The sequence below is a fragment of the Pezoporus wallicus genome, unplaced genomic scaffold, assembly GCF_028554395.1.
Source record: "Pezoporus wallicus isolate ANWC-B61680 ecotype Strahan unplaced genomic scaffold, APGP_CSIRO_Pwel_v1 contig_5416, whole genome shotgun sequence".
Classification (NCBI taxonomy): Eukaryota; Metazoa; Chordata; class Aves; order Psittaciformes; family Psittacidae; genus Pezoporus; species Pezoporus wallicus.
In genome coordinates, this window is record NW_026642898.1 from 1,207,105 (window position 1) to 1,235,059 (window position 27,955).

The 27,955-nt window shown below is 45.4% G+C and overlaps 1 protein-coding gene and 1 long non-coding RNA gene across 6 annotated transcripts in view; both read left to right on the top strand.

Annotated features, from left to right (window-relative positions):
* SLC24A3 (solute carrier family 24 member 3) overlaps positions 1 to 14,622 on the top strand; it is a 165,549-nt gene extending 150,927 nt beyond the window's left edge. For all 5 annotated transcript variants that reach the window (XM_057433141.1, XM_057433143.1, XM_057433138.1 and 2 more), the window contains exons 16-17: positions 11,556 to 11,621; positions 13,014 to 14,622. In XM_057433141.1, the coding sequence (XP_057289124.1) occupies positions 11,556 to 11,621; positions 13,014 to 13,163 (216 nt within the window). In that variant the 3' untranslated portion in view covers positions 13,164 to 14,622. The remainder of the gene's footprint in view (positions 1 to 11,555; positions 11,622 to 13,013) is intronic.
* Positions 1 to 27,932, top strand: part of LOC130611904 (uncharacterized) — a 164,340-nt gene extending 136,408 nt beyond the window's left edge. The window contains exon 3 of the long non-coding RNA XR_008975347.1: positions 27,586 to 27,932. This is a non-coding gene — a long non-coding RNA (uncharacterized LOC130611904). The remainder of the gene's footprint in view (positions 1 to 27,585) is intronic.
* The last annotated feature ends 23 nt before the right edge of the window (positions 27,933 to 27,955 follow it).

Consider the following 27,955-nt stretch of genomic DNA (forward strand, 5'->3'; position numbering starts at 1 on the left):
AAGGATCCTCTGAGAGACCAGGCAAGGCAGACAGCTGCTTAACTTCCTCCGTCTCCAAGGAAGTTCTACCAAAAGCCCATTAGTAGCCTTTGGGTCTTTGAAGTACCCTCTCCTGAGATACTCTGTGCAAAGGATGCATGGAGCCCCTAGGCCAGTCACAATGGGGAGCTTCTCCCAGTCCTTCCCAGTCCGGCTGATTTCAGCCTCCAGTGCAGGCAGATGTTGGGATCCCCCTATCACTCCAGAAATAGAAATGGGTTCTCCCCTTTGATGACATCAGGGTACACTGTGCACCAGTATCTAATAGAGCCTTCTACTCCTATGGGACTGATGTACCAGCCCATCTGATCCACACAGTCAGGTGAACTGGTTATTCCTCTCCATCGCCTGGCTGGAGGCAGGGCCCCTCTAATAGTGATCATAATATTCTTCATTTACTTCTTGTACAAAGGGATTAGAATTGCTTTTCATAGGAGTCAGAGTAAAATTGGTTCTTTCGCTCCATCTGGGAAACTGCCCACCAGAGGCTGGAGCAGCAACGTGCCAGAAATGGAGAAGAGGATCTGCTCCCTTTCCCCTTGTTGGCCCTGGGCTGTGGTGTACACGTGCGTGGGGCAGTGTGGTGTGCTGTGATTGTGCCCATTCTGAACTTTCTCAGGCACATGCGGTAAAGTGGCTTCACACATTAACCAGCCAAGCAGCTGCTCCCAACCAGAAGATTTATGGGGTTTCATTCTGAATGTGAAAAGCAGTCTCACTGCTAATGGTGCTTTCAGCTGCTATAGCACTCTTTGTAGGAGGAGCTTCTGTTTGAGCCTTCCTTAAACTCCCTGTAGGCAGAGCCCATTTTACAGATGGTGTGTTTTCATTTGAACTAAGCAGAGACACAGCCTGCAAGCTTGTGGCTGGTTGCAAGACATCAGTGTATTGAAAGTGAGGTCCCCGTTAGCGCGTAGTTCTCTCATATGTGCGGCAGCAACCACAGGAAGCCCCATGCAGAATCAGGACATCTTGTTTAAACAAGTTTAGTCTGTGAGGTCGTGCCTGAGGGGGAAAAATACAGCTTGTGATCTAGTAGATAAGACAGGAAAAGAGCAAGAGAGGACTTGTCAAGGAGAAACTAATGGAGTTGCTAAAGGTCACACAATAGGTAAGTGGCAGAACTGGAAATAACCTATGAATCTTGAGACACGTCCTGGTGCTGCGTTCCTAATCATAATCATTTTGATTAAGTGCCTCTCCCACTTCAGACTGCCCCTTTCCCAGGCCCATTGTTGATGGATGTTTCAGCTTTAGTTTACTGCAAGAAAGTAAGGGAAAGCCATCTTTTGCTTCTCAGGCTTCACCTTGGTAGCATCTGTCACCTGTTTTCAAGAAGGAAGTTCCCCTTCTTCTGTTTTCCTACTCTAAATGAAACATTTTCCTGCAGATGCAGGTATCCTGCAAGTGGAGGCTGCAGGGCAGTCACAGTCCCAGCCTGAAAATGATGTGATGCAGGAAGCTGGCACGCCAGGCAGTTCTTTGCAAAAATCCCTGTATGGGGTTTCCAGTTCTGGTTTCCTTCACCCTGCCTCCCTGTGTTATCTGTTACCATAAGCCAGTGTCTCAGTGTGATCATCAGTGGGCAATACTGGATTTTTATTCTCTTCCATCCAGTGCTGACTGTCAGTCCAAACCAAGACAGAGAATGAACCATCTGATGTTTCTCCAGGAAAATGTTAGTGTTGGTGCAAGGAAGAAAAGATCCTCCTCTGCCCTCAGCCTTTGACTTCAACTCAGTTCAGTCCCATAGTTCTTGGTTTGGGCCAGGCCACTGACACTTTTCCCATTGAAAGGCAGATCCAGTCACTATCAAGCAGCTTTCAGATCAGATCCCTCCTTTTTCTACAATGTCTAGCCTCTAACCCAACTATATGTTTGTTATTTTAATAGTCAGTGTTGTTTCTGGACACCCAGTGTCAAGGCACTAACTCTGCCTTCCTCTGTGTTTCCTCCTGGAGCTTCCGTTACCACTACTCAGAGGTCACTTGGACATCCTCCTGCTGCAGCTCTGACCTTCTGTTATCAGCCACAGCTAATGTAGCATGCCAGCAGGACTTTCGGAGAAAAAGCAGCATCCCTCTGGACCTTTGAAAGAGTCTGCTTTCTCATCTCTTCCAGCTCTGAGTCCTGGACATGTTGCTGACTGTCTAATCCTGCAAGCATCCTTCCCCAGTGGCTCTGGCAAATCCAGAGTGGAAGGACATTTGCTCTGTGGCTTCCATCCAATTGCTTCCCTCTGGAATAATTTATTTTATTTTATTTTTGGATGACAAGCTGTAAACCAGTCATCAGCCAGGAGTGGTTTAGAGAAGAGGAATTTATAGCCTAAGGATAAAGTTCATTTGTTCACATCAGCATTTGGGAATATAGTGATATGTTTATCCATCACTCCTCTGCCTGGTAACTTCAGCCAGTTGCAGCAAAATTTAGAATCATAGAATCATAAAGTCATAGAATAGTTAGAGTTGGAAAGAACTTTCATATCATCCAGTTCCAACCTTCCTGGACACCTCACACTAAACCATGTCACCCAAGGCTCTGTCCAACCTGGCCTTGAGCACCACCAGGGATGGAGCATTCACAGCTTCCTTGGGCAACCCATTCCAGTGCCTCGCTACCCTTACTGTAAAGAACTGCTGCCTTATATCTAACTTGAACTTCCCCTGTTTCAGTTTGAATCCATCACCTCTTGTCCTGTCACTACAGTCCCTAATGTAGAGTCCCTCTGCAGCATCCTTGTAGCCCCCTTCAGATACTGGAAGGCTCCTCTGAGGTCTCCACGCAGCCTTCTCTTCTCCAGGCTGAACAGCCCCAACTTTCTCAGCCTGTCTTCATACGGGAGGTGCTCCAGCAGTAAGGTAGAAGTCTTAGAGATATTGCATTCCTTTCACACAAACCAGCAGCTGGAAGGAGGAGTAACCCCCAGTGTGAGTCTTGTTAGACATCAGAGAATCCAGAGGGAAGCAGACACTTCAGAAACAGATACTGAGACAGCAAGCATCGCTGCTTTGCTGATCCCTCACCAGTTTGCTATTCACTGTTTTAATTCCAAGGCAGTATGATGAATCTCATGACATTAGAACAAAGCATGCCTTCATGTCCTCACAGCCAACATCTGTGTGTGTATTCCCTGCCTATTCTGTACCTCAAATCCTCTGAGGGAGGAGGGAGGATAGGTTCAATGGATCTGCCACTCATAGGGGCAAACATTAAGGCTGAGGATAGCAGCAGGGTGCTGACTGAGTGTCTGCAGGGGTCTCTGCTTCTCACAGCATTACTCTTCGCTTTTGTAGATGTTATTCCTCCTCTTGCTCTGGGGAGCCACTCTTTTCTGGCTGTCACATTAACATCTGCAACCTGATGTGCTGGTATCACTGCAGCAGCAGTATGCAGCTTGTCAGCTGTTAATGGATTCATTTATTGGCTGATCCCCAAAAACTATGGATGGGCATAGTAGCAGGTGCATGCTGAAGCTAGGAACTAGTCCCTCCAACTTCCCGGAGTAGTTTGCATGTATTGAGTGCATTCGCTCCCTGGTTTCATGGTGCGGATACTGGGATGATTATACTGTAGTAGATAGAGGAGAAGTGTCTACAGCAAAAGTGCTTGGTGCCTTGCTAACAATGCAGGAGTACTCTCCAACCATAACCCTTGCATTTATTGCTTAACACTTTGAGTGTCCATGTGCAACACTCCATGTTGCATGTTCCAGGGCATGTACCCTCTGCAACATGACTTGTGTGATACAGAGCAAAAAAGAATGTTTTCTTAGGAGTCTCAAAAAGGTCCAAGAAGAAAACATGCAGGAATGCAGCCCATACGTGATGCTCCAGGTGTTGAGACAGCTGTCTTGTGCAAGACCTGGGGAATGCAGGATTTACACTGAATTTCCATTCCAAGGTAGGGACACTGCAGGAAAAAGATCCCCGGACAGAGGACTTGCAGCATGTTCAGCCAAGGGACTGGAAAAATAACAGTCTTTTTGATATTCCTGTATGAAGTAATTTCACTTATTTTTGGAAGGCAGACTCAGGGACTGTGAGAATGAAGACCGTAGGCCCACTGTAGGAGAGGATTTGATTCAAGACCATCTTAAGAACCTGAATGTACATAAGTCCATGGGACCTGATGAAATCCATCTGTGGGTCCTGAAGGAGCTGGCGAATGAAGTTGCTAAGCCACTGTCCATCATATTTGAGAAATCATGGCAGTCAGGTGAAGTTCCCAACAACTGGAAAAAGGGAAATATAACCCCCATTTTCAAGAAGGGGAAAATGGATGACCAGGGAATTACAGAGCAGTCAGTCTCACCTCTGTGCCTGGCAAAATCTTGGAGCAGATTCTCCTGGCAGGCATGCTAAGGCACATGAAAATCAACAAGGTGCTTGGTGACAGCCAGCATGGCTTCACTAAGGGGAAATCCTGTCTGACCAATTTGGTGGCCTTCTATGATGGGGCCACAGAACTGATGGACAGGGGTAGAACAGTTGATGTCATCTACCTGGACTTGTGCAAAGCGTTCGACACTGTCCCACACAACATCCTTGTCTCTACATTGGAGAGACATCAATTTGATGGATGGACCACTCGGTGGATAAAGAACTGGCTGGATGGCCGCACGCAAAGTGTTGTTGTCAATGGCTCAATGTCCGGCTGGAGACCAGTAACGAGTGGTGTCCCTCAGGGATCGGTGTTGGGACCGGTCTTGTTCAACATCTTTGTCACTGACATGGACAGTGGGATTGAGTGCGCCCTCAGCAAGTGTGCCCATGACACCGAGCTGTGTGGTTCGGTTGATACCCTGGAGGGAAGGAATGCCATCCAGAGGGACCTCGACACGCTTGTGAGGTGGGCTGATGCCAACCTCATGGAGTTTAACCATGCCAAGTGCAAGGTCCTACACCTGGGTGGGAGCAATCCCAGGCACAGCTACAGGTTGGGCAGAAAAGAGATTCAGAGCAGCCCTGCAGAGAAGGACTTGGGGGTGTTGGTTGATGAGAAAATGAACATGAGCCGGCTTCAGTGTGTGCTTGCAGCCCAGAAAGCAACCGTATCCTGGGCTGCATCCAAAGCAGCGTGACCAGCAGGGCGAAGGAGGTGATCCTGCTCCTCTACTCTGCTCTTGTGAGACCTCACCTGGAGCATTGTGTGCAGTTCTGGTGTCCTCAACATAAAAAGGACATGGAACTGTTGAAACAAGTCCAGAGGAAGCCACAAGGATGATCAGGGGCTGGAGCACCTCCTTATGGAGACAGGCTGAGGAAGTTGGGGCTGTTGAGCCTGGAGAAGAGAAGCTGCGTGGAGACCTCAGAGCAGCCTTCCAGTATCTGAAGGGGGCTATAGTGATGCTGGGGAGGGACTCTTCATTAGGGACTATAGTGACAGGACAAGGGGTAATGGGATAAAACTTAAACAGGGGAAGTTTAGATTGGATGTAAGGAGGAAATTCTTTCCTGTGAGGGTGCTGAGGCACTGGAATGGGTTGCCCAGGGAGGTTGTGAATGCTCCATCCCTGGCAGTGTTCAAGACCAGGTTGGACAGAGCCTTGGATGGCATGGTTAAGTGTGAGGTGTCCCTGCCCATGGCAGGGGGGTTGGAACTTGATGATCTTAAGGTCCATTCCAACCCTGACTATTCTGTGATTCTATAATTCTGTATTTAGACCCTGGAGCAAAACCAGTTTGGGTTCTGGCAATAGCTCCTTATTTTCCCTTCAGCAACTGCTAGAAAAGAGCTAATAAATGGAATCACTTTTATTTAGTTTCCATTGGTTTTCCTCTGCTCTTCAGCTTCGGCCTCAGTCTTGTATTGCCTAAAGGAGCTGCATAGGAGTAGCTGGAGCTGGTGGCAGCTTTGCATTTGCTGCACAAGAAGCAGGGAGTTGCCTCAATTCAAATTAAGACAGAGCAGGCTTTGAACTTCCAAACCTTTCATGTGTGACTCGTCAAAACACAGTGTTCTGGCTTGTTTCAGCCACTAGATACAAGCCAAACCTCAAAGGGGAGTTTGGGAATGTTGATTTTTCCTCCTTGCAGTATGAGGGAATGCTTCGTCTGCAGACGGTTTTCTCCTGGGAAAGAAGCATTTCCTATTCTTAAGCAAACAGAGAATGAGTTTTTCCTTCTGTCAGTAAGGAGATTCCTGATAAGGCCCTTTTTCTGCTCTTTGCTAAAAACTGAAATTATCTCCTCCCTTACTAGTAGCTTTGAATGTTTTGCCATCTCTTTTTCCCTGGGCTTGCACATTGTCACATACCCTGAGGAAGCCTATTGCCCCTTGCAGGAGATGCCAGTTGACTGATGCAGTAGTCAAATGTAGAAACAGAAAGGATCCTTCAGGTTAGTCCAAGAAACATTTACAGGAGGAGGTATCTAGGCAACACGCTTAAACAGGAATTGTATCTACAATGAGGGAGATTTCTTACTGCTATAAGCCAGCTTGCTCCAGGGCTGTCTTAAATAGCCTGGAGAACCTGGGTATGGTGCCTGAACGTATGCCATTCTCCAGATGTGTAAAAGTCGAGTGGGCTCAGACTCACTGCATGTGCCAGAAAAGCAGTGCATGAGACACAGCTGGACTGGCTGCACACACCATCCAGAGCAGTTCCGTGCATAAGCAGCAAGCCAAGTTAAGTGGACTATTTATGTGCACATAGAGTAAGTCCACAGCATGTCCACTGCATCTGGAATTACACCCCACACCCATCCATGGAATCTATCTCCCAGCTGTTCCAGAGCAAATCTGATCTGGGGACAGGCTTACATGAATGCTGGTTCTGTTGGTTTTCATTTGCTTCTCGCTGGTTTATAGCCCTTCTCACCTGTGGTTTTGGTCCTCTTCTGTACCTCTTCTGCCTGCTGCATGGCACAGCAGGGTGCTGCCATGCGTGCCTCACCTCCTGAGCCACACTGGAAATGTCTGGAATTCTGCTCAGCTTTTATAGTGCTTTGAACTCACCAAGGTTTTTTAGCCAAGGAGTTGCACTTTTTCTTCCAGAAAGTCCAGCTGTGATACATATCCAGCTCAGCCAAATGAGCTTCCTGACAGAGTGCATTCCACAAGTAACATTTGCTCACCCTTTGCTATGTACATGGTGAGGTTTTAAGCCTGCTGCCCTGTGGCAGAGTGAGGTATTAGGCAATGACCCTAATAAATGTCCCAGTTGTTTGCAGAGCAGAAAGCACTGGGAACTGACAACTGCATTAGAAAACATCTTCCCCCGCCCTGGAAATCCTGTCTTTCGATGGGAATAGTCAAGTTTCATAAAAGAAAGTTCTTGTTATTTTGGTTCATTACTAGTTAATTGCTTTACTCAACAGTGGGGGCTAGGCTAGATCCCTAGGCAGGCACAGTGCAAGTTAAGCCTGAGTTGAGAACTGTTAACCTGGGGTGAAACTCCAGTGTTTTAATGCAATACTACTGCAAAGGCAAATCAGTGCTCAGGCTGCTGAAAGTGGCGTTGCCACATTTTCTTTGCCCATGTGGGATTGGTGTTATAAATAATTAGTGTACGCTTTCTAGTTTTGAGTAATCCTCAATAGCAACTTTTGTTCCCCTGAATGACCTCCAAAGAGGAACCTTGCAGATAGTCCAAAGCAGGCAGCCCCAAACATCTCTCTTTGGAAGCACTGTCCTCAGCAAATTTGACACAGAGGCCTTTGGAATAGTCTTCATTCGAAATGCCAGTTTTATGGAGGCTAAGGGTGTAACTGAGAAGCAGCGTCTGCATTTTAGATTGAATTCAGACGTTTTCCATGCTAAAATAATTCCAGCTGCTTCATTTGCTTCTTTTTCCTGTAGATTCCTTTCCGATTGATGTATTTTATGCTGACAGTTTTTACAGATGCTGGCACTGGTCAAACAGAATTTCTGACCAAAATCCAGACAGGAATTTTTGTAAACTAGCGTCTGCCTTTCCTGCCAGCTGCTGCTCATACGGGGTAGCAGAGAAGGTGCCTTTCAATTTGTATTTTAGTCACACAGAGTTAGGTTGGGAGCTTTGTTTGCATTTTAGAATAACTAAAATGGAAATCTAGCTTCATACTAGGCCATGTTGCCCAGGGCTCTGTCCAAACTGGCCTTGAACACTGCCAGGGATGGGGCATTCTTTGGACAACTTGTGCCAGTGCCTCAGCACCCTCACAGTAAAGATCTTTTTCCTTACATCTGACCTGAATTTCCCCTGCTTTATCTTATCCTGGCTTCTTAGTGTAACAGGAAATGCACTGTGGGGTATCAAAGAAAAAGGTTTCCTGGGTCAGAACCTGAGTTGTCTGTCATCCCAAGAGCAGCTCTTATTTCAGCAAAACTTTGAGGTTTGCTCAGGACTGATAACAGAAGCTACAGTGGCCTTAGAGGCATCTTCTGCAAAACCACATTCCCTCCTGTCCACAGCTTCCAACCTGCAGTTTACGTTGACGGTGGGATCATTACATTTTTCACCTTCACATGCAGACAGCCCCAGAATTGGCCTTCAAACTCTGAAGCAGTCCAAATCCTCCTTTTTTTTTTTTTTTTTTTGACAATCTGGTGAGAATATTGTACTTTACATGTAATGGCCATCAGTCCTGCTCTACCTACCTACACTTACAGCTTACAGTTACTGTCTTAAAGAAATCCTGTAATACCTTTAAGAATGAATGATCATTATGGCTGGAGCCTTTTTTATGATGGCAAAAATTAGTAAAGAAGGAAAATCAGCAAATCTCAGGGGGCAACATATTGGTGGGAGGATTGTGAGTACAGATGCTATAACAGTTCTAGGGTGTAGTAGCTGTGCAAGACCTCTTCATGTTTGCTCCAGTTTATTGGAAGTACAGGAATACATTGACATGCTGAATCTTGAGCATGTACAGCAGAGAAGAGAAATCCTTCCAGGATTGTCTTTTTGCAGCGTGCTTGACCTTGTCCCCAACATGAATTTGCATGGAGGATCCTGGGTGTATGGAGTTCATTGCACGCTCAGGTTTGCAAAATGTCAAAACCAATAACCCTTTCCTTGACTGTGGAAGTCAGACTCTCCCCGCAGTTGGTCTTGGGGAGTGAAGCTACATCATTACTCTGGACTTGGGATCATTTGGGTGAGATGTTTTCCCTGACTCTGTGATACAAGTGCCTCAGCACTCTTGCAGTCGTGTAGTGCTTGTCACCGAATGAGCAATAACCACTTCTTGTGCAAATGGGCTTCTTTATAGTCTAAACAGAAGGATGCAGCACTGAAAAGTGGCCAGTGATACACATTCTCTGTTGATGGTTGATGTCCTGGGTTCAGCAGTAGCAGTCATTTTGTCACCTTCTTAGTAGCTGGTGCAGTGCTGTGGTTTTGAATTTGGGCCTGGAAACAGTGCTGATAACACCAGTGTTTTCAGTTACTGCTCAAATGTTTACCCTGACCAAGGACTTTGTGAGCCTCATGCTCTGCCAGGGAGGAGGGGAAGCTGGCAGGAAGCAGAGACAGGACACCTGACCCAAACTGACCAAAGAGGTATTCCATACCACAGCACGTCATGCCCAGGGTGTAACTGGGAGTTACCTGGAAGGGCACTCGCTGCTCGGTCGGGCTTGGTCAGCGGGTGGTATTGTGTTCTCTTCCCTTGTTATTTCCCTTATCATTATTGTTATTGGTGGTAGCAGCAGTGGTTTGTGTTATACCTTAGTTACTGGACTGCTCTTATCTCAGCCCGTGGGAGTTACATTCCTTCCATTCTCTTCCCCGTCCCTCCGGGAGCGGGGCGGGGGGTGGGGGGGGAGTGGACTGCGTGGTTAACTTGACGACAGGGTTTAAACCACAACAGTTGAGAAAATAATATGGTAGCACAGAGGTTTAGTTTTGAATTGTTTATTTGACTAAAACAGTTCAAAACCCAAGAGATAAATCCAGCTATTAAAAAAAAAATGTTATTTGGGGTGGACGAGCTTTTATTATGGGAACCATTTTCTTGTCTGCAGATCATTTGCAGGAATGGACTGATGCTTTTGCTTTTCCTAGTAGACAAACGTAGACCAAGCTGAGCAATTAAGAACTGGATACCAGCCCATCTAAGGAAGTTCACTGTACTTAGTTTTGCTGTTTGACCTCAGCAGCAGAGTAGTGTGACTGAAAATATACCTGCACTACAGGGAATCAAAGTCTACTGGACAAACAATAGCAATGTCCTTTTCTAAAGCATCCTTGAAAAATACTTGTACATAATTTCTTGCTAAGATTGATCTCTGCCAGAAAAGTTGAGTAGTCATTTTACTTTAAATAGCAATTGATTTTACTGACTGTTAGTTGAAACTCAACTTTACGTAGGGTTTCATTGTACAGAAGGTATAGGGAAGAATACAGTAAGCGGTGTTACCTTATGGTAGCCTTAAGATAATAATTGATATTAAGTGGTCTAAATATTTACAGTTCAGTCACTCATGGCACCCACCCTGCAGCTTCCAGCTGCCCTCATGTTTTCCTGGAGAAGATGACCTTCACTAGGAGGAAGTATCCCTCACACAGTAGCCCCTGCATAAATGCCTTGAGAGATTCCATCTGAGTGCTCTCTCTACGATACCACAGGTGATACTGCCTGAGAAGATAGTACAAAAATACCCAAAGGGGCAGTGATTGAGCTCCTCAAGAGAAGAACGGAAAACTGGAGAAAAGCACAATCCTAGCTGAGGAACAGGATTGGAGAGGTGCTTTACTCACTGTAGTCTTCCTATGTGGCTCTAGGTTTATATTGCATAAAATAATGCTTTGAAATATATTTAGGATGCAGGTGAGTGCCTTTGGTTAGACTGTAAAGCCTCTAAAAGTAGCAGTTAAATAGCTCCACAGCTTTGAACGTGTATTTTGGTTCTCCACTGGCACAGTGGCTGCAGTTGCGGCTCTGCCATGGAGATGACTCCATCAGAGCCTGTGGTGTGTCTGGTACTTTAGTGATGGTATCTCTACACAGCCCTGCAGGCAATAAAATGACTTTTTGCCCTATTTGCCTCCATGCTAAATTACATTCAGCCTGTGCTAGTGTGCCATGCTGCACTGATAGCGATGGTCTGCAGCAGCTGAGGTGCAGGCTGTGAGAATACTGACTTGTTTTCTTCACTGAGATGAGTAAGAGTAGGGAAGAAATTACATGTTTGTGTGTGTCCTTGTTTATTTTCACCCGCGATGAAGCAGTAATTGATGACTGAATGCAAAAATTCCTTTGCCTTGTTTATTCTTTCAGGATTCACATGGGAGTTAAGTGCCAAAAAGAAAATTCCATGATATAACAGTATAAGAAATGACAAAGCCTGTGTGAGGTGAAACAGTTTGAGATGCTGTCAGCTCCTAAGGATGCTATTCTATCAATACTGTCTTTGACAATAGGGAGCATGCAAAATAATCTGTGATGTAATGGGTCTGAATTGGTGCTTAGATCTTGCAAGCCAGTGTTCAGCAACTCAGCAGTTTAGGATTTTACTGAATTATGAGCAGAGAGAAATACTGTTGCTTCTAATTGTGACATGGTTTTATAAACTTCCTTCTTTTACAGATTCGGTTAAACAGCAGAGGACTTATCTATTCTGTCGGTCTCCTGCTGGCATCTGTTTTTGTCACAGTATGTATATAGTCTTTTGTTCTTCTTTTCCAAAGAGTGATTTTTACAGACTTTCTTCATCTGTTCTTTTCTCACTTCCAGCTGTAATAGTGGTTGCAAGGACTGTTGTTGAGGGGTAGGAATGGTCATTCCTCTTGTAAACTTCCCAAGACTTTGATCTGGCACTTTGCAGAAGCTATCTCTGTCACAGGATGCCTCTCATATTTGTGTATTTTTCATGGGAGGATCCATTAGTTATTTCTCATGCTAAAGTTGGACCAGATCCCTTGATGTATTGCAAGACCCATTCTCCTGTTGGACAGGTAGACAGAATGCTGTACAGTTTGCTTCGGCTTTCTGTAAGAACCTCCTGAACTGCAACATCAACCAGAACAAATAGTGCCTAGGCATGACAGTGTTTCTCTTGAAATCCATGCCTCATGTTTCCTGACCTGCCCATGTCCAGCACAGCAGATTAGAAATTATAAGGAGAAGAGAATTTCTGTGACATCTTCCAATTCTTGAGACCAGCTGCTGCAGGGAGTCACAGAATCATAGAATCACAGAATAGGTAGGTTGGAAAGGACCTTAAGATCATCCAGCTCCAACCCCCCTGCCATGGGCAGGGACAACTCACACTAGACAGTGTCACCCAAGGCTCTGTCCAGCCTGGCCTTGGACACTGCCAGGGATGGAGCATTCACAGCTTCCCTGGGCAACCCATTCCAGTGCCTCACCATCCTAATAGTAAAGAACTTCTTCCTTATATCCAATCTAAACTTCCCCTGCTTAAGTTTTAACCCATTGCCCCTTGTCCTGTCACTATAGTCCTTAATGAAGAGTCCCTCCCCAGCATCCCTATAGCCCCCCTTCAGATACTGGAAGCTGCTATGAGGTCTCCACACAGCCTTCTCTTGTCTTCCTGGGGTCCTCCTGGGCGTTGCACACCAACACAGTTCCCACGTACACAAGACTTTAATTTTTCAGGAGGTTTGTGTGAGAGCAAACTAAGCAAAGCTGAGCACAGCCTTAGACTCTGTGGCTCCAGATTGAGATGCAGAGGGGCATATAAAGCGTTTTGAGTGAAGAAAAGGGGATCTGGCCTTTGAAAACTTTTCTGAATTAAATGGGATTGTTCTTGTCAAAATTAAATTCATTGCAGAAACTTAAGGCCCTTGAGCCAGGGCTCAAAGCGATCTAAGTCAGTGGGGCTTCAATGACTGTGAGGGGGCTACTCTGATTTACTTCACCTGTGGTCTTCAGCTCACTTGCTGCAGTACTTGCATTGTGATTGCCTCCAGGTGACCATGATCAGTATGGGTGCAGTCACCTTTGTGTTCCTGTAATTGAGATGGGGATTTACCTCTGTTCAAAATGTTCCTGCTGTGGTGGCTTACTCTGTGTTTATTGTAGGTTTTTGGAGTCCACATGAACAAATGGAAACTGGATAAGAAGCTAGGGTGTGTGTGCCTTTCCCTTTATGGCATCTTCCTGTGTTTCTCCATCATGACAGAATTCAATGTTTTCACTTTTGTGAACTTGCCCATGTGCAGAGATCACTAATGTAGGTGGCAGACTGTTGGGAGGAACTTCCTTCTTACCTGTGCAATACAAACCACGGCTGGCATCTCCTGAACGCGGTGCACCTCCAAGTCGTGACGTATATCCTGCTCACTGTTCATAGGACCTGTGGCCCCATCTAGGTCTGCCCTGTCCCTGACTCCCCACAACGTGGACAAATCCTGCATCGATGTGAAGATTATTTTTTTCAATATTCATGTGATTTCCTAGCTCAGTTTTTGAACAGTGTGACTGGGATGAACTGGCTGCTAACTGGCGTCAAGCCAGGCAAAACTGGTCTGCTACAATTACTTCTTTTTAAGTTATTTGATGGAAGACTAATCTAATTTATGACTTAAGACTACTGCTGTAATGCAGAAGAGGTACATTCTACAGGGGCTGATTTTCAAGGAGAATCATGGGATTATTTTTTTTTTATTCATTTGTTTTTTGTCTTATTCCTTTTTTTTTAACTGTGTTCTGGGGTTTCGAGGGGTGGGAAGGGTGTTCTTTCGGGTTTGTTTTTTAATTGCCAGAGATCAAGGTCTTCTCTTGCATCTTCTCCTTCTGTGTGCTGGGCCTCCTGTAATGATCCAAAGGTCACAGGGCAGTGTAATATGGGAATACAATTCAAGGTACTCAGCATATGAATGGATTTACCGCATTTTAAAAGAAGATTGTCAAGGCAACAGACAATGACTTTTGACCATAAATAATGAAACTTGTACAGGTATGATGAGGAATGCAAAGTAAACATGGATTCAGAGGGTAAACACTGCTACTATTTTATTACCAACATTGGAGTTTTATTGCTAGGGTGTTCATGGTATTTCCAAGCAATAGTTCAATTGCCAGCCCTGGAGGGCTACTGATGAAATGTCCTGGTTTTTAATGGTCTGCACATGGAAATGGAAGGTCAAAACTTTCTCTGCTCCATCAGATTTCTTGTTTTGGGGGGATTCAATAGTTCATGTCTTACTTGTTCTGAGAAGGAGATAAGTAAATGTCGGAACTTTTCTGAGTTACAGACACTGGTTTCTTTAAAAGGAAAGAGGCATATTTTGCACAGATATAGTTACTGAAGTCATAATTTGCCGTTCTTTAAAGAATACACTGGACCTGGCCAGATATTTGTCTTCTTAAGCAGTTGAACTTACCTGGTAACAAATCAAGTGGATTCATCGCCCCTCCTTTGGGAGGGAGGAAGACACAGAGAGACATGGCACTTTTTCAAATGTGGAATATCTTCAATGCAGACTGGCTCACAGATCTTAAGTTATTGTGAAAGTTTAGCTATTCATTGTTCCAATATCCCTGCTAGATTTTGTATAATTCTGTATTAATATGCAGGCAGATTCCACCCCATGAGAAACACTATCACATCTTCATTTGTATTGATACTGTGGATTCTTGCCAGTGCTGGCTCTTGTATTTACTTTAAGCACTGATCACTTCTGATTCATTTGGTATGTTTTTTTCTTCTTGTATATGTCCTACTATGAAATGTATTAAGATACTACCAGCTAGGTGAATGTTTTTGTCTATGGTACAAATATTGGTGGTAAAGGTACAGAAAACCCTATGTAAAAAAAAAAAAAAAGGAAGCTAAAAAAACCCTAACCAACAACTTGCACCAAACCCTAACCTACAGCAGGGAAGAAACCTCCAACTGAAAAAAAAAAGGCAAAGAGAACCCCATTCACAGACAGAAAGCCAAGTTTTATTTCATTTGCACTTTTGGAAGTGACTTTTACAGTTTGATTTTGTTTGGGCAAAGTGCTGTAAATGGAAATATTTACCCCCTGTGGTTTCCATTCAGCTCAGCACCCAATGCTCGTTCTTTGTGACACTAAGCCTGTGGAGGTTCTAGCCCCTGTTGCACTGCATGTGTCGAGGAAATCTGGTGGGAAAAGCTGAGTGCTGCCGGCCTCGGTGCTCAAAGTGTGCTCATGATCTCTGGCAGGGAGCAGTACGGGCCAGGGACAGGCAGTGGAGAGTCAAGGACATGCCTGCATCACCATTTTTCTTTCTGGAAAACAGTTGTGTTCCTACTTGTTGAGCTCTGCAGCCTGTGGTTCGAGCAGCCTTGTCGTCACTGTGCCCGCTGAAATCCTCTTGCATTAGGAAGCCCGCTGTACTTTTCCTGTTGTTTTTTATTGTTGCTGTTGAATTTTTTTGTTGTTGTCAATGAGATTAATAATAACCACTAAAATGCCTAAAATACATCCTTAAATCAAACAATGTTAGCAACGATGTGGCACATCCCTAAAGGCCACACCCCTCCCCACACAGCTATACCCCTGTAGCAAGATGCAGTTGCTCCTAAGCAGAGTGTTTCCTTGGGGGGCAGATTTGGGGAAGAAAAACAAAAAAGAGAGAAGTTTCACATCAGGGCCTATTGTTACTTCTATTTTTAATATTTATACTGCTGCTCCAATGGAGCCAGTTGGATCTATTTCTACGAAATAGCCATTACCTATCCCATGGCACAAACTGCATGAGTATTTTTTAGGAACTTTTCCTATCGGTGTGCATTAAATACTGTAGTGTATCATAGCTTTGCATTGTGTGTAAAACCTGAAATACCTGGTTTTGACACTTGTGTGTTGTGCAAGAATGTACTGCAAGTTGTTTCTAAGCAGAAGCAAAAGGTACATTGAATTGTCGTTATTGTGCCATATATGAATTGATAAGCACTTCCTATAGTGACAGTTCTAGTGAGGTGTGCTTACGATTTACAGCCAAATCTCAGACCTGGTTTGGAAGAGGATAGACCAGGTGAATGTGTGCATTCTTGTTTTTTTTTTTCTCCAAAAGACAGCGCCTGTCAAGTTTTTAGCATAATGAAAGCCTGTGGAAGCGTCCACAAAGCAAAAACACTTGAGCAATTTTTAGCATCCTTCCTGTGTGACATCTCCAAAACTCTCGTAGACAGCTACATTCAAATGTGGTGCAGGTCAAAAGCTTTGCTCCAGAGAGGACGGGGTCTGAGGGGTTCTCTCCTCCCGACATCGGATCCCGGTCCCTGCAGGCTGTGCACAGGGCAGCCGGCACCTGCCTTCCGTTCCCTGCCAGCGGCTCTGCAGTGCCCGTTGCTGCCCAGTGATGGGGTCACCGCTGCGGCGCGGCAGCCCGGGGGGAGGCTGCTCCCCTCTGCCCTGCTCGGAGCCGTGGGGCAGGAGGGGCTGTGCCGGGGCTGGCGGAAGGGGAGGTGAGGCACAGCCGGGCTGGAGAGGAGCGGGGATTGGGGCCGGGGGAAGCCGCGCTGGGTTGTGTTCTTTGGACGTGACTGGGATTCCTGTGCGCTGCTGTTACTCTGAGAGCGAGGGGCACCTTCGCGTCTGAGGCTGCGCTCCGCCTTGGGCCGGTTAACTCTTCCAGTTTCCATGCCCAGCTGTTTCGGACAATTCTTGATGATTCCTTCAAAGGCAGATGGAAGGGCCTCTTCCTCAGTGCAGAGCAGCACACCGCAGCACTGACTTTGACCTGATTTCTAGATGTGAGCCTTTGCTGGTTTCAGCTCTGCTCGAGGTGTGGATGGCCTCCCTTTGACAGCAGTTCAAAGGCAGAATGGTGGGATGCAATATGATGAGGACTTAAGCGTGCTGTAAAAGCTGCTTATGTCCCTACCCAAGGTGAATTTTCTACTTGCTTTTTTCTAATTTTTGTCTTTTTTTTTTTTTTTCCTTTTTTGTTTTTTGATGTACCACTTTCTGGTAGATTGTTTCTGCGATAGGAGCACCAACCTGAAACATGTGCATGGGAGGGCCTGCCACTAGTATCATTTGGGTTTTTTTTTTTCCTGTGGTGCTACCTGGCTGCTTTGTTTTCTGCTTTCTGCCCTCAGCTGTGTCATTGAAATCAACTGAATGCCATGCTTTAGATTTGTGATGTTAGTGCCTGAGAAAACAGATGCTCATTCTTAACATTCAGAGATGCACGACTGGGTTTTTCATGACAAAACACATTAGGTAAAACAGCAATCTAGTTTCAGAAAAACAAGTTCAGTGCAGATGGGGCAACCTGAGGGTAACCTTTAATAGCCTGCTGTCAGAACAGGAGTTTTTCTATGCCTTTTCCAAGTAACAGTATTTGTGAGATAAAATGCAGATTGAATATTGTTGAATAACTTTTTAGAAAACCACGACTTTCTGCTGATTGGCCAATGTTTCTTGGGGGAGCCTTAATCCTTTCAAATAAAGCTCACAGAGATGCAGTAGTGAAAGGTTTATCCATTTCAAAGTTAGGCCACTGAGGCTTTAAACTTGTTTAAATAGATCAGTCAATCTCAGTGGACCATGCTTAGCTGGATTTAAATCCTCCTTATATTCATGAAGCTCCACTTGATCAGCAGCCACTGTAAGTTAGTCTAAATAGACTTAAATCCGGGTAAGAATGTCTCTATGAGGTTTGTCCAACTTGAGCGAGACCAGTTTAAAGCCATGCTTTTAAGGAAAGTGGTGAAAGTTTGAATATTTGGAAGACTTCATTCACTTCAAAATTAATGAGGTGCAGAGTTTGAATATGCCAAGTGGGTGAAGCAACAACAGTGCTTAAAGGAAGAGAGTTCTCAGTATTTCACTGACTTGAGTGAAAGTTGACCTCTGTTGAAACCAGTGGCAAAACCCCAGTGACTGCTTTGTAGGGTCAGTGTACGTGTTTGCAGTGTTAAGCCCTGGAAAGGGCTGTTGCACTTTGTTTTTTAAAGATGAATGAGCTTTTTGTTTTCTTACCTGAAGAGGTAAATGAAGAACTATTAATACAGCTTGGCACCTTTAAGGGAATTTACATGGGTATCCTGTTAGCACTTGGTAGCCTCAAATCTGAAGCATGTTTCTTATATGTATATACTTCTACCCAAACTGCTCTGACTTGTTCGGCTGAATCTCCAGAACCAGTCTCAGGTGTGGGCAAATCCATGTCTTCTGGAAAAGTTTTCTTTATTCTTGGGAAAGCAATGAGGGAGGAAATGGCAGCTTATGTCATTGTGCACCAGGGGATATAATTTGGCTGAAAATCTATTCTTCACCACCCTGAAACAGCCTAGGCCAAGTTATCCAAGTTTGGTCAGAAGCGTCTGATTTCAGGAAAGCATCTAGAAAAGCACAGTTTGTTTAAAGCAACCAATTTTGTAATAAATTTATATAGTTAAAATGACTTTATCATGGTATGTTGTAGGTAGTTTTTTATTTTACTTTTTGTAATAGCCTTGTAGAACAAGTTTTAAACCTTCCACACCAAAACAACCTGGCAGAAATCTTGTCAATATGATCCTTGTCTGCCAGGTAGGATTTGAATGGTGCTAAAAGTCAACATGATAACTTCACAGCAACAGCTTAACATAACCTTTTTATTGCGAGTTTAGGCAAAACATAATGTTGTATGCCTGAACCTATGAGGAAGGACAGTTGGAGCTGATTGCAGATCAGAGCATTTCCATTGGCATGCCTGGCATGGAAAGCAAGGAGCTTGGATTCCCAGAGGAGTAACCCCTGTTGCTGGATATCTCATGCTGTAATGATAGAAAGGGGTTGCAGGTGCATACACCTGCCTGCTAGCTTGGAATGATACTTTCTCCTTTTCCATAACAGAAACACAGATTTCCCTTAGAACTGAGCCTTACCTTAATTCTGGTCAGTATTGTCTACCGATAGGCATTGGAGCAGGGGAGGGCCCTAAAGCTCATCCAGTTCCAGCTTCTTACCGTGGGCAGGGACACCTTCCTCTAGAGCAGCTTGCTCCAAACGCCTGTGTCCAGCCTGGCCTTGAACACTGCCACGGATGGGGCAGCCACAAGTGCTCTGTTCACTTCATGCATGTAGAGATGGGCGTTTGGCTCTGGAAGGAGTTAACTGTAGAAATGTTTGGTGGATAGAGAGGCCTGTAACATTACGCAAATTTTAGTAATCATAGAGGTGCGTAACTCTGCCATTAGGAATGAAAAAACGGAGACCTCGGCACTTGTGCAGTGAGATCTATATGCAGCTGGTGGGGTCATTTCAGTAAAGCGGTCCCCAGGGTAGCAAACCACCACATCTCTGAGGGAGACCGGTTGTAGTAATTCCTGTCAAGAAGTGATGCCATCAGCGTACAGGTACACGGTTACCTTAGTCATAGAACCAAAAACTGGTTTGGGCTGGCTCCTAAGCTGCGAGTCCAGAAAGCACCAGAGCCCTTGCCTAACTTGAAGCACATCCCTTGTCTTGTAGAGGTCCATCTGTTGGAAGCTGGGCACGTGCTGAAGTGTTCTGCAGAGAAATTTGGTTTAGGGAATCCAGCTCTTTGGCATCAGGAGGGTTTATTTAAGTGCCCAGTAAAGCAGCCTGTGCACTTTAGGAGTGAGGGCTCTCTCATGGAGCAACTGAGGCAAAATGCTCTCCTGGCAGGGGCAGGATCCTCTGTGGTCAGTGAGCAGATTACTCTGACCAGAGCCTGTAATGGGCATGCCTTGGGTTCATATCCAGAAAGTGACTTCTGGAAGACTTTATACAAGTTTTATAACCTGTTTGCTAGGAGTCAGCTGCTGAGGTTTCTACTCTTGATGCTATTTAGGAAAGCAGATTTTTGCCTTGCAGGGGTCTATCGCTTGCCTTTATGCCCCTCTAGAAGACAGGAGCGCATGTTAGTAGCTCCCCTGTACAAATGGGACCTGATGCTGAGCCTCCTCAAATTAAAAGCAAGGGGGTTTTAACTGAGCTAGAAGGGGTTTGGCTCAAGCCCAAGCTTGGGGCAGTTGCCAATGGGGTTGTACCCTGCATGGAGGTGTCCAGCAGTCAGCGCACAGCGCACACCAGCACAGGCGCCTGTCTCGCCTTGCGCTCTCAACGTCTCCTGCTGGGTAGGGAGCAGAGTGCCTCTGCCTGCCCTGTGCAGGTCAGTTCCTTTGCTGTGTGCTCTTGCCATCGCGGAGCGTGCGCAGGGCTTGGGTGGGCCCTTTTGAATTTGAGGCTGCAGTTTGCAATTGGCGGAGGTGGGAAAAGAATTTTGCATTGCAAACCATGGGCTAAGATCCCAGAGCAGGAGTTCTCTCCCACGTCCCAGCTTCATGCAACTGTATCTGTAGGCATGCAGGTGGTGAAGTATGAAGGATGGCATCCAGGACCCTCTGATGCTCTCCAGCCAGCACTTTAAGTTGAAAGCTATGTTACAAAAATAAGCTTTTACATCCTGACTTTGAGTCCTGGTGCAACTTGTGTGTAAATAGGATGAATCACTCTTGGCAGGACTCTGGTATTGAAAGACATTTTGCAGGACCTGGTCCTGTACTGGCATCCGTGTCACTTTTTAACTTTGTTGAGGACAGCCATCATTGAGAAAGGGTTAGTTTTCTATAGGATGGCTAAGCAGGTTGCCACACCACGGCTGCAGAAACTGAACACAGTCCCTAGAAGAAGGCACATCTCCTTTACTGGCTGTTACAGCCTTAGAACTGCATCTCGTTCTGGTGCTGTCTGCCTTTAGATGCCCCAAGCCATTGAAATAACCAGTCATCACACACTGCATGGGAAGATTTTTCATAGGGTGGCTTTTAAAAGACTCTTCAGAAGGAAATTTGCACGTATGAGGATACTTTATAAATAGTGGCCTCAAAATTAATGAAGTGGGTGCAACCCAGCTCAGTTCTGGTTAGGCAAAGACACTCATTATACAATAAACATTATTGATCTGATTAAGTGATTATAGGTCTGGCCTGGGCCTTTTGCACTTTCTGAAGCCAGGCGGTTCGATACTGGTTTTATGAAGGCATTCTGTCAGAAGTTCATGTCAGTCATTGGCAGACTTTTTTGCCTTATTTTTTTAAAATGAATATAGATTTATGTTCAAGCAACATATATATATATGTATGCACACATACTTACCAGTGTGTCCACTGTTATTAAAATGAAGCCCTGTAGTTACCAGCTGCCATCTGTGTAGGAATAAGACCCTATCATGGCAACTGCTAAGAATCTAAGTGTATCAGTACTTAAAATAGTCTTAGACACACTCATTTCTAAATGCAAGAGATGGTTACTAGCTTTTATTTGTTTCCACATTGTGTTAGCAGGGTATTCTGAGTGGTGCATGGCAGTTGCATATCTATAATACAGCAAGTCACAAGCCTAAGCAGCTTATCTTTGTACGTTCAGGACTACTTCCAATTGTGATTATTGTCATTGGAAATGCCAGTTGCGTTTCCTGAACATAAAGACAGCTTTGAGAAAAAAAAAAAAGGCCCATGCAAGACATTGAGGGGGTGGGGAGATTCTGCACTGAAGTATTTATACGGCTTATTTATTTATCATGCATGAAGAGCTGAGCCTCTGGTTTTCCCCATGCTGGCAAAAGATTTAGGAACCTGATTTCAGTCCCCATCTAAAGCTAATGCCAGGTTTTCCTGAATCAGGGAGCAAGCAGACAAAGCCATTAAAAGCATCCCACCGCCCTTCTGGGTGGCCACAAAAAGTACGAAGGCCTTCTTGGATGCTTCTTATATTAGCGGAGAAGCTGAGGAATGCTGAGAGACCTGAAGACGCTTCTGCAATGCTCACCTCTTGATCTGTAAGAGTAGAAATACATAAATAGCAAATACTCATTGCAACAGAATTTATTAATATCACTGTCACGAGATACCGTTTGCAGTAATTAAGATTCATGTTTCACAAGATACCAACAAGTGGTTTGGGGGATTTGTAGGGTTTTTTATTTTTTAGTAATCTTTTAGTAAGGAAGCAATCTGCCTGGTTTTACCCATCTCCCTTTAACAGTAAATGACTGGTTAAATGTGAAGATCTCTCTTTCAAACAGATGTCACGCACTAGGAAATGCTTGGGTGAAGCTGACACTGTCCCGGCTTTATGACAGGGAGGTTCCCCTTTACAGCAGGCAGGATCTCCACCTTGAAATCTTGCAGTAAAAATGATGCAACCACTCACATATGTGGTACTTCCCTATTTCCACTGCATTGGTTTGGTTTGGGGTAGGTCAGCAGATCTCCATTGTAGACTGTATCACATCGTTGCTATCAGTGTGAATTACAATAGGGCTTGTTGGGAAATGCAGAAGCAGTGATGGAATCATTTTACAGACATTGTTTTGGGGGCAGGAAACGGCAAGCCTGTGTTTCATCGGATCTTAAAGCTGGGGGACTTTTCAGATTAGAAAAGAAAAAATTGGAAGGTAAAGGCTGATTGCAGGGAGTATTGCATCAGTCTTTCATAAAGGTTCCTGTAATGTTCAAGACTTGCATAAAGTGAGGTCCCATGTTCTGTCGAGCCCAGAGCTGAGCAGTTGTTCATCCCGCATTCTCGGCAGCAGTGCTTCTCTTCAATAACTCACTGGAGCCAACACACGTTTCTGCATGTCGGGGCTGTATCGTGAAATTGCACAATGCTTGGGTCAGATGAGCAAGCACAGAACTTGAACTACAGCAGGTTCTTGAAAGAAGCCAAAGCAAAATGTTTGTGGAATAACTTCGTTCTTAGGGTTTTATTTTTTTAATGGATGACAGAAGCAAAGGACACAAAGCGTGATTCTGTAATTTAATTGTCCAGCACCTGTGGAGAGCAAGTTCACCTGAGTTTACCAGCATCACAGAAAGCTGGTTAGTGTGTAATTGGGATACTGCAACTTTTGCAGGGGTTGCATTTACACAGAGGTTTGCTTGAATGCTCTTTATCTTTACAACTTGCACCCTTGTAATGAAAGGTATTTGTTGCTGGTGAGAAATACTGCATTCCTTTATCAGGAAGAGGGGGATAGAGATGCCAAAACTGATATCTCCACACCATTCTTATCCTAGCTTCACAAGTATGCATCTTACCTGTTACAGAAACGGTGGTGTAAATGGGTAGCAGCAGTTTGTGTACCTGGGGGATGAGCTGGTACACAGTTACCTTTGCCATGCCTTGAAGATTTGGGACCAAGTTTTACTGAATGTTCTAGATTGACTTCACTGACTTGTCCTGGTAAAGCTGAGAATCATTACTAGGTCCTTAATGCAGGCAGCATCTGTAAGAAATGACTAAAGGGATGATAGATTTTGTTTGTCCTCACATTGAATGTTTGTTTTCCAGCCTGAAACCAAGGTAGAAAGGTGTTTGTCTGGCTTTTGGGGATCAGTGGGGGGAGTGGGGCAGGAGGCAGCATTGTCTGCAGCCTGAAACCCCTTGGTGAGGTTTGGCCATGGCTCAGCCAGTGGAGATGTGTAGCAGGGCAGGACTGGTGCTTCTCTCCAGCCCATGGTTCATCTCGTCACAGACACGGGTGTATGGCAGGCGACCCCGTGGGGTGAAGTTCACTTCTGCTACAACCCCAGCAAAGCCTGGCAATGGGAATCCGTGCACTGGTAAACTGGGATTTCACTAAGGCAAACAGGTCAACACACAGACCTGTTCCTCCTCAGGTATGTTGCGCAAGTTCCCTCTACCTTCTCTTCCTCCTCTGGCTCATCCAGTATGTTCTGGGCCAGGCTTTCATTAGCTCCCGTTTATTAACTAAAACCATGGCTGGATTCTCAGCAGTGCTGGGCCCCTGCTCACCACCGAAGGGCAGTGGGTGCTGCTGGGTGCTGCTGGGTGCTGCTGGGTGCTGGCTCTCCGAAGAAACTTCCCTTTGCTTTCTTTTCCTTGCAAGGGCTTTGCCCACCAGTGCCCTGTGATTGAGGTGAGTTTGCACCCCCTACTATGGCTTGTTCTAAAACAGACTGTGAGGGAACCGCACAGATTTCCTTCCATTGTGTGTGTGGTGGGTTTTCTACTTCATGGCACAGTCACAGCATCAAAGCTGCAGGAAGCACAGCAATAAAAGTGACTGGTACAAGCACCTTCTATTTGATTTGGGATCAAATGATGCTGTCTTGGTTCCTCTTCACCGAGTGGGACGATCCTGTGATGCTTCTAACCATAAGGAAAAAAATGCAGATGGAACTGAGGGCAAATGCACATGTAATGTATGTTCATTTACAGCCAGACAGAAAACAAAATAATCAGTGGTTTCTAGTAATGCAATTCTACTCAAAATCACTTTTAAAGTCAGCTTAGAAGTGTTAAAATGGTGGAGCCACAGACAAAACATTTGTTACCTTTTGAAATGAGTTGCAATGGTTTTGTCATACTTGTACAAGTATTATAAGGTCATTCTTTATGTTTGTTTTACAACTTGTTGTAGAATAGTCTTCTATGCATAGCTGTTCCACTTGCCTGTGTAAGTTACAGATTTAACAGAAATGAAAGCATGCGTTTTTCTCTGTTTGCCGGTAACCTATGAAATTAGAAACTTGTATTTCTGTGTTTTTAATGTGTTATACTATAAACAAAATTCACAGCACTATTGTCTATGGAATATCAAAAAGTTTTATTAGAATGAATTACTTTAAATGTTTTGTCATTTGATTTAATAATGTGTCAGACATCTACACTAAAACAATATAATGTTTATCAATAAAAGTATCCTCTCTTTGTACTAGCTTAACACTTCAAGGTGTGCTTGGACACAGGAGTCGAGCACCCCTGTGGGTCACAATCCCTGTGATTTATTCAGTTTTGGCATAGTTCTGAAGGTACTTTGAACCGCTCATTTGACCTGGGCATCGAATTAGGGAGTGAAGGAAAAAGAAAAGAGGGTTTGTACTTTTTTTCCCCTCTGCCCCTTTTCATGTGCCTTTGCAATAAAGGTGTGTGCACCACAGTAATTGGCGCAGGAGTGGGCTGGCTCCTCTGACCTGGTTGTGTTGGAGTCCACACAGAAACACTGAGGGAATTTTATCTGCTCTTACATGAGGAGTCAAATTCTGCTCTGTTACAACAATCCAGATCTGAAACCACTGTGCTGAAGTTACTCTCTTCCAGAACAGGGTAGTGGGAGTTGATTGTCACTCTCCCAGCTGGAAGGATTCTGTGCCTGTGACCATTCATCACTGACTTCTATGGTTATGAGATCCAGTCCTCCCTCTGAAGTTATTCCTGGAATAACATTTTTAGTCATGCTTGGAATAATAATGAGGAGGAGGTGCTATTGTAACAGTTCTGATGTAGCCAGTTTCCATTACAGAAAGCTGTGGAAAACCTGTGGAAAGGGCTTGTTAAAAGGCGTATTTCTGGAGTAGCGGAATACTTGTGCTGCTTTTATGCTCTGCACCAGCCTAGCAGAGACTGCAACTTCCCTACTAAATCTGAGCCTGCCTTGGTGATAGGACTCATCGCATTAAAAGGTTGGGACGCTTCAGCTCACCTCCCCTCCCATTATGCTTTCTCTGAAAGAAGGGTTTGAGATCCTTGAATGAAAAGGTCTGTAATTGGGACTGGGTGCTTTGCCTAAAATACCTTTGCTTTTCTCTTTGTAACAGCCGCTGCCAAAATGGCATCTTTCTTCTGATGGGCCCACCATGTCCACAGGAAGCAGTGGTATGTCTTAGGCTGCAGAGGTTATTTATTTACACATCCGCTGCTATTTCCAGATGCAGAAGAGCCATGCGGTGCAGAAAAGGCACACACGCTGGTCCCATGGCTCCGTCCCAGACTGCAGAGAATGAGGTGCAGCCTTTGATGTTGGTACAAAAGGTGTCTTTCATCAGTGCAAGCCCAGCAGTTGTCTTGAAAATATTTTCCCTCGTTACTCTTGTTTGCATTCCAGCCCTGCGTGCTGGCAGCCCAAAAGGTGTGCTGGAACCCCTGCGGATGCGGCGGTCCTGGAGAGACTTCCCCATGCCTCGTTCTCTGGTTCAAAGATAATCTTGCTCTTTGTCACAACTTGGAGCTGTTCCAGTTGGCTGTTGGACCCTGATGATACTCTCACTCCCTACCCCCTGCCAGGGTGAATTGCCAGATACGCATCTTTTTTGATTCAGCCTCATGATTGCTTACCTCACTTTAGAAAAATTCTGTGTAATTTGCAGCCTGGAAAGTTAGAAACTGGTTTTCAGAGGTCGAGGAGTAGGTGAATTTCAAGCTGCTTTCACTAAAGTTAGGAAAATCAGAGCATTGAGGCAAGCCGTCACGGCTTTGGCTGGAGGAGTTGTTGAAGAATATGCATTTCATGTTCATGTGTGCACTTCTGCGTTTTTAGAAGCTGTTGTTGTGTTGTCTTTGCCGTTACTCCTCAGCCCTCACAAACCCTGCCAAGCAGAGACACGAAAGTTTCTTCAGAACAAAAAATGAAACATCAGGGCAGAAGTACAAAGTGATGAAAAGAAAACTCACCCTCCTCCAGCCTGGCCCTCTTTAGTCATCATAAAGATGCAAAACTAGGCACAAATCCTGTTTATTTTCCCTTTGCCAGTCACTTCTGACTTGCTTTACAGAGGCCCAACTTGTGTCTTTGCCACCCCAAAAGCTATTTGCTTTGAAATATCATTTCCAGAGATGAGAGATCTTTTCTCTGCAAGTTGCAGTTAACACTCTCCCTCCAGACTGGGCTCAATTGGTTTTCACCTGTTTATTGGCATCCTGATTGTGCTGCTTGAACAAAGCTGCATCTGCCCCTGATCTCAGCATAAGGACTTCTGATGGGTAACTCTGAAGCCTTCAGTCGCCCCAAAATCGTGTTTGAAGAGGACTGGTTGAGGAATGTCTCTGCTGATGAGGGAAATGTCTTTTCTTCCTTGTTTTAATCTTTGGAATAACATCTGAGAAACAAAAACAAAAAATACCCTGCGCCCCCCCGGGTGTAGGTGTTACGGCTGATCTTTCCTTCCCTTGATACCACAAGACAATTTCACTGTATGTACATCAACAATAAATACCCCAACCCTACCAGACTAATTTTCCTTCCTAAATGTCATTCTTAAAGCTAAGGGAAATCTGGCGCCATGCCCCACTCCCAAAGACTACCTCTACCTGCTGCAGCACAGCTGAGGGTCCAGCTGCACCGCTGGCCACGTCAGCACTATGGGACTGCATCTGAGGAACAAGGACTGCCATCTCATGCCTGAGGAATTCAAGCGCTTGCTTTCCTTTCTGTTAATCAGTGACAAAAGGGAGAGCTTGGTGGCGAGCCTCCCACCCAAGATGGTTTTTAGCCTCTTGATGCCACATCCTCCCAGGTCACAGGCAACAAAAGCATCACATGCTTGCAGAGCAGGACATGCCACTACTGCTTAGCATCCCAAAAGATGTGCAATACCCTTTCTTTGTGAAGAGCCATGGACAGGGCTACCTTTTAAGAGAAGAAATGGGGTTATGCATCCCAGAAAGACTCCCAGTATCCCAGCCTGGTTTGGGTTGGAAGGGACCTCAAAGCTCCTCCAGCTCCAGCCCCTGCCACGGGCAGGGACACCTTCCACTAGAGCAGCTTGCTCCAAGCCCCTGTGTCCAACCTGGCCTTGAGCACTGCCAGGGATGGGGCAGCCACAGCTTCTCTGGGCACCCTGTGCCAGCGCCTCAGCACCCTCACAGGGAAGAGCTTCTGCCTAAGAGCTCATCTCAGTCTCCCCTCGGGCAGGTTCAAGCCATTCCCCTTGGCCTGTCCCTCCATCCCTTGTCCCAAGCCCCTCTCCAGCTTTCCTGCAGCCCCTTCAGGCACTGGAGCTGCTCTCAGGTCTCCCCTTCAGGAGCCTTCTCTTCTCCAGGCTGCCCCAGCCCAGCTCTCTCAGCCTGGCTCCAGAGCAGAGCTGCTCCAGCCCTCGCAGCATCTCCATGGCCTCCTCTGGCCTCGCTCCAACAGCTCCACGTCCCTCTTGTGCTGCTGCCCCAGAGCTGGATCAGGACTGCAGGGGGGTCTCCCCAGAGCACAGCAGAGGGGCAGGATCCCCTCCCTGAGCTGCTGCTCACGCTCTGGGGGTGCAGCCCAGCACACGGGGGGGGGGTCTGAGCTCAAGT